General features: G+C 44.0%; 1 protein-coding gene across 1 annotated transcript in view; it reads right to left on the bottom strand.

Annotated features, from left to right (window-relative positions):
- Positions 1–333: 333 nt before the first annotated feature.
- The window catches only part of LOC124790103 (acetylcholinesterase-like), an 81,859-nt gene continuing 75,602 nt past the window's right edge, over positions 334–6,590 (bottom strand). The window contains 1 exon segment of the mRNA XM_047257673.1: positions 334–582. Coding sequence (XP_047113629.1) covers positions 414–582 — 169 coding nt within the window. The 3' untranslated portion in view covers positions 334–413.

Raw genomic sequence — 6,590 nt, 5'->3', positions numbered from 1 at the left:
GGAAAAACTTTAATTGTAAAATCTATAACGACAAGTTCGGTAAAAAACATGAGCATCCACCACATATCTCTCAAGTTCGAAAATACAGCTGTCTTCATATAAAAAAACTATTTAAAAATTTAATTTCATTAATATTGCTCCTATTTGCTTGTCATCCATTCTCACACTATACAATGTTTTCAGGTGTTAATTTGCTTATGAAATTTTCAGACTTCCATTCAGAGAAAAACACGAGTATGGAATTACAGATTCCTTGTATTATCATAGTGATTAAATGGTTACAACATTTATTACTGCAAACACAGTGAAAAAAATTCTAGTCAAGTAATACTATTTGTTGTAATTTTGATTTTTTAATGTATCCAGTAATTACATCAGTCCACTGGCTTGCTTATGAATCTCCTACTGGGCGGTCAGAGTTCATCGGCGTAAGGCTGCAGCGGCACGTTGGTGTTCCAGAAGTCCATTCGTTCTGCGTTCTTGTCGTGGGCCAGCGAAAAGTTGGCCTGCATCAGCATGTAGCTGCGGTTAGAGTTGTTGTATGGTTCCCACACAATTGGGTCTGCTTCTGGAGTAGGTGTCCTGCGGAGAAACGGAATCATTGTCAGAATACTGACAGGAGTATTATCACATTATCACGCCTCTAACGCTGTTTAAACTTCGCATTTGTAACTTTGTGAAAACAAATCATCCTCTACTAGCTTTTTGACATGCCAACTGAATGCAATGCACATATTTTCATACTCACATACTTAATGGATGCATAATTGTTTCAATTATGCCTTGAATATCGATCTGTGTTTAGGTGCTAAAACTGACTGCATGAAAATGGCAGAAATTACTAGTACCGTGTTCAAGAAAAAGTACTGTTGTCGTTTGCTAACAGGCATGACCGTATAATTCTAGCGACAACGACCTACCCTCCATTTCTGACAGTACCTTCCACCTATCATGCAATCTTCATAGATGGCTACTGAACGTTTGCTCATTTCTTTTCTTTATTGACTTTGTAGTATGAGTTCATGACCATCTAAGGCCATTCACACAACGTTCATGCATGTCATATTCGTATCCAAAAATGATTATTACTGTGTATTATATGTACAGAACAAATAACGCAGACGAATATACTCTGGGCGCTCAGTAGGCATGTTTGGGGGGAGAGGGGGGCCAGAAGTTTACGGGTCATGAGTTGTGCAATCGTATTCTGATCCTTTCTCAGTTAATTCAGGTGGACCGCGCTTTATCTAATTCACAAAACATCTAAAGATATCCACTTATGTTTGGGGGGAGAGGGGGGCCAGAAGTTTACGAGTCATGAGTTGTGCAATCGTATTCTGATCCTTTCTCAGTTAATTCAGGTGGACCGCGCGTTATCTAATTCACAAAACATTTAAAGATATCCACTTTTACTCTGTAGATCTCTTACAACAAGGACTCGAAAATGGAGAGATCATGATTGGTGGGGCACAGTAAATTAGCATGAAGTTTATTCAGCATGAATTGGATTTACTTGTTCATGGAGAACAAGCTCATGAACATGGAATATTATCATGGGGCACAATCCCTCAACATATACGCAATGTAACGAAAATTAGTAGAGAATGATACTTAAGGAGTGTTCTTCATTTAAAATACGACAGTTAATGTGATCAACCGCAGCCCTAGTTCGGGATGGGACAGTAATCTGACTGGAAACACTAACGCATGGCAACTACTTTTAAACCTACACCAGCTTTCATAAGCTGGGATGAGTGTATAAAACTCATTTACTAGTAAGAACTCCCCACATATCACATATAATGGGGGGGTCAGAAAGAGTCGGGAAAGATTATAAAGATATGGCAGGGGCAGGAGAGGGGGGGGGGGGGGGGGGGTGCTGAGAAATAATTGTTCAGGAAATAGTTTGATACGTTACGCCGTTTCCGAGTAACTTAGAACTGAAGTAGTTAGTCTATCGGGTCGCTGAGCGCGCAAATTCAGCTACTTTCACGCACTAAAACGCGGTAATTGAAAGACTTCTGTGGGTCCATTAGTTTCCACTTTTTCAGACGCTCATTGCCAATTAAAATCTGCATTTTTCGGAAGTGATAAATTTCAGCTAGCTGAGCGAAAGCTACGTTTGTACGGCCTGAGAAAAACAAATGAAATTTGGTGACACTGTCTCCGGCAGGTCGCTTAAATTTCCGCGCAACCTGACTGGCTTTTCCGACTGTTTCTGGCCACTCGTTCCGCGCAACCTGACTGGCTTTTCAGACTGTTTCTGGCCACTCTCTATGTGTAACCATCATAACAACGATTAATCAATATCATTTGCTGAATAACTGACGACCGGTGGAACGAAGTTCAGTGCAGATGTGGTGGGCCAGGGCCTGAATCTTAGGCTACCAGTTACAAAGAATATTACGGGATAGGTAGTAGTTCCACAAGCAAGTTAGTAATCATTATACTCAGTACAGTAAGATTTATCGTTTATGTGATCTCATGAAGGAGTGGGACTCAAAAAAGTAGCACGTTGGTGGCTGATGGCCTGAAGTTTGATTACCAGTCACAATGAAAACTAAGAGATAAATAGTAATTTCACACTCGGTACAGTTTATAAGAAATGAAGTGATAGTATGGTGTTCATGACTGGGAGACACTATCTGGGGTAGTTCACCTGCCGAGTTGCAAGTTTTTTCAGTTGACGCCACAGTGGGCAATTTGTGTGTTGATGATGATGATGATGATGAAATGAGGGCAAAACAGCACACTGTCCCTGAGCGGAGAAAATCTCCGACCTGGAACCGTTGCACGGCAGTCAGACGCGCCGACCACTCAGCTAAGGAATAATACCGTATAAACAAGGTCATGTAGCAGTGGGACTCAAATAACTAGCATGTGGGTGGCTGATGGCCTGTATCTTCACTACCGTTTACAAAGGGAACTTGTCGAACTGCGAAAAATGCTGCGCTAACTACTCGGTAAGCGGAACACATTGGGAAAACATTGCAACTAGATGCGATCACAATATTCTAAGATATATAACAGCCCCACTGGCACAGGACTAACAGTTTCCCTGTGTCAGGGAAACTGTCTCACTTAAAAGTTGCACTTTTCGTACGATTTCTTGTAAGAAAAATTAGAAGTCGTACTCGGTTGCCATCTAACGCTGCAAGAATTTGAAAGAATGAGCTTTAATATCAGAATAAATTACATTTTACTGTGGACCTTAGCCCATGATACCAGAGAAGTGTTTATAGGACGCGTCCTTCACTAACCGGCAGCTCTGAAAGAGGGGTTTGAAATTCCCTTGTTCCACTGCGTGCCCGGGGGTAGGGCAAGGTACCGTCACCAACTTCACTGGATTGCGTGCGAGAACCGTCTTCCGCCCCTGTCGCGGACTGTTCTCTCTGGCTCCAGCGCTACTTACCTATAAGATGAGTTACCAATACTACACCAGCTCTCTGAAATACTCTAAAGAGAGTGGAGTGAATTTTAAAATGCCCTTGTTCTCTTGTTTCTTCACTCATACTGAGTGAAATTGAAAGAATTTGAATGTGTAAGGAAAAATAAACATAAGTACTCATTCCTTCTCTGGAGGTTGGCCGGGCAGAGTGAAGTAACAAAAGACTACACACGACCAGCCTGCTAAGGCACCAGTCCCCCTTAACATGTGAAAGTTAATGTATATGTGCAGACTGAAGCGACGAATGAGAATTTTTACCAAGGACGGGATACGAGCCCAGGTCTCGTGCGCACTAGGCAGATGCGCTAACCACTACGCCACCCTGCCACAGTGGCTTTACACAACCTCACATCATGCCTGTCTGCTCAACTATATGGTTTAAGGAGAATACAGAGTGGGCTGAGGTGTGAATGGGAACCAGCACTGAGGAGGTAGGCGTGCTAGGATATTCCCTGAAATTGTGCAAAGCCACTGAGCCAGGGTGACGTAGTGGTTAGTGCGTCAGCCTTGTGAGCAGGAGGCCCGGGTGCGAATCCCGACATTGGTACAAGTTTTCGTTCGTCACATCAGTCTGCATATATACACACATATCAAAAAAAGTTTTGCATGACCTTGGTTCTGAGAGTTCCGGAACCTGTACAGAAAATTGGAATAGAGGTCAACATAAACATCATTTCCGCCCTCTTTATTGCTCATGAAAACCACACACTGCATATTGTACCACCATACAACGATACCTTCAGAGGTGGTGGTCCAGATTGCTGTAAACACCGGTACTTCTAATACCCAGTAGCACGTCCTCTTGCACTGATGCATGCCTGTATACTATCCATAAGTTCATCAAGGCACTGTTGGTCCACATTGTCCCACTCCTCAACGTCGATTCGGCATAGATTCCTCAGAGTGGTTGGTGGATCACGTCGTTCATAAACAGCCCTTCTCAATCCATCCCAGATATGTTCGATAGGGTTCATGTTTGGAGAACATGCTGGCCACTCTAGTCGAGTGATGTCGTTATCCTGAAGAAAGTCATTCACAAGATGCGCACGATGGGTCGCAAATTGTTGTCAATGAAGACAAATATCTTGCCAATATGCTGCCGATATGGCTGCACTATCGGTCGGAGGATGGTATTCACGTATCGTACAGTCGTTACGGCGCCTGCCATGACCAATAGCGGCATAAGTCGGTCCAACATAATGCCACCCCAAAACAGCGGGGAACCTCCACCTTGCGGCTCTCGCTGGACAGTGTGTCTGAGGCGTTCAGCCTGACCGGGATGCCTCCAAACACGTCTCCGACGATTATCTGGTTGAAGGCATATGCGACACCCATCAGTGGAGAGAACGTGATGCCAATCCTGAGCGGTCCATTCGGCATGTTGTTGGGTCCATCTGTGCCTCGCTGCATGGTGTCGTGGTTGCAGAGATGGACCTCGCGACGGACGTCGGCAGTGAAGTTATGCATCATGCAGCCTATTGTGCACAGTTTTCGTCGTAACACGACGTCCTGTGGCTGCACGAAAAGCATTATTCAACATGGTGGCGTTGCTGCCAGGGTTCCTCCGAGCCACAATCCGTAAGTAGCGATAATCCACTGCAGTAGTAGTCCTTGGGCGGCCTGAGCGAGCATGTCATCGACAGTTCCTTCAGTATCTCCTCCATGTCCGAGAAACATCGCTTTGGTTCACTTAGAGACGCCTGGACACTTCCCTTGTTGAGAAACCTTCTTGGTACAAAGTAAAATGCGGACGCGATCGAAATACGGTATTGACCGTCTAGGCATGGTTGAACTACAGACAACACGAGCCGTGTACTTCCTTCCTGGTGTAATGACTGGAACTGATGGGCTGTCGGACCTCCTCCTTTTAACAGGCGCTGCTCATGCCTGGTTGTTTACATTTTTGGGCGGGTTTAGTGACATCTCTGAACAGTCAAAGGGACTGTGTCTGTGATACAATATCCACAGTCAACGTCCTTCTTCAGGAGTTTTGGGAACCGGGGTGATGCAAAACTTTTTTTGGTGTGTGTACTTACGCTATAGATGTTTGAAACCCGAAAAGGTCTCTTGAACATTTAGTTTCATTTGACTTATGACAGAGTTTAAATAGAACTCTTTTAGGCTCTCCTGCATTACTTGCGCACCAGCACCCTTAGTGTGTTTGTTCTTAGGATAATTTAGGTTAAGTAGTGTGTAAGCTTAGGGACTGATGACCTTAGCAGTTAAGTCCCATAAGATTTCACACACATTTGAACATTTTTTGCTAGAGTTGAAGCTAAGGACTTGTTGTACATTGTCGTTAGATCAGTCAGTAAGAACATTGCTTCTTAAAGGCAAAGTACAGAGTTCGAATCGCGAAACAGCACACAGTTTTAACCCAACAGGGAGTTTCAAAACATAATTCCATTGCAGAGTGAAAGATTCATTCTGAAAATGTGACGACGTTTTGGAACGGTCGGAAATAAATATTCGTCATCCGTCACCGGCAAGAATAAATCGAAAACGACGAAAGCTCTGAACACAGCAGCAGCGCCATTAAACAAATCGGTTGACGACCGACATCGACCAAATACAACCAACGTTGATCTGAGTGCAGCCTACTCCACGGCAACAACTAATACTGTACTGTATTTGCATTCTGGAGAGGCGAGTATTCACATTCCTATCCGGAATTTCTGTAGCGCAGTTGAGGTGATTACCATGATGGTTTCTTTGAACCGGATGTGCCCTATTCCTGTCCCGTCGCTATCCTTCACAGTTTGTGATTCATGTCTAATTATCTCATACCGAAGATACTTTAAAACCACAATACTTCTTCACATTACGTATCCAACGTCGGCAGCGTTATTTCTATTCTTGAAGTCCCTATTCATTTGGAAATGCATTGCGTGAAAACCTTACAAGTTTAGTTTAAGAAAGCAAACGTCTGTGAAATCTCGAGTAAGACAAACATCTCTAACGCCATACCACGAGGTCGTATATATAATGAGCCAGCCGCGGTGGCCGAGCGGTTCTAGGCGCTCCAGTCCGGAACCGCGCTGCTGCTACGGTCGCAGGTTCGAATCCTGCCTCGGGCATGGATGTGTGTGATGTCGTTAGGTTTAAGTAGTTCTAAGTGTAGGGGATTGATGACCTCAGATGT

The sequence above is a fragment of the Schistocerca piceifrons genome, chromosome 3 (assembly GCF_021461385.2).
Source record: "Schistocerca piceifrons isolate TAMUIC-IGC-003096 chromosome 3, iqSchPice1.1, whole genome shotgun sequence".
Taxonomy (NCBI): domain Eukaryota; kingdom Metazoa; phylum Arthropoda; class Insecta; order Orthoptera; family Acrididae; genus Schistocerca; species Schistocerca piceifrons.
The sequence above is the reverse complement of the archived record's forward strand: the minus strand, read 5'-3'. Positions and strand labels throughout refer to the sequence as shown.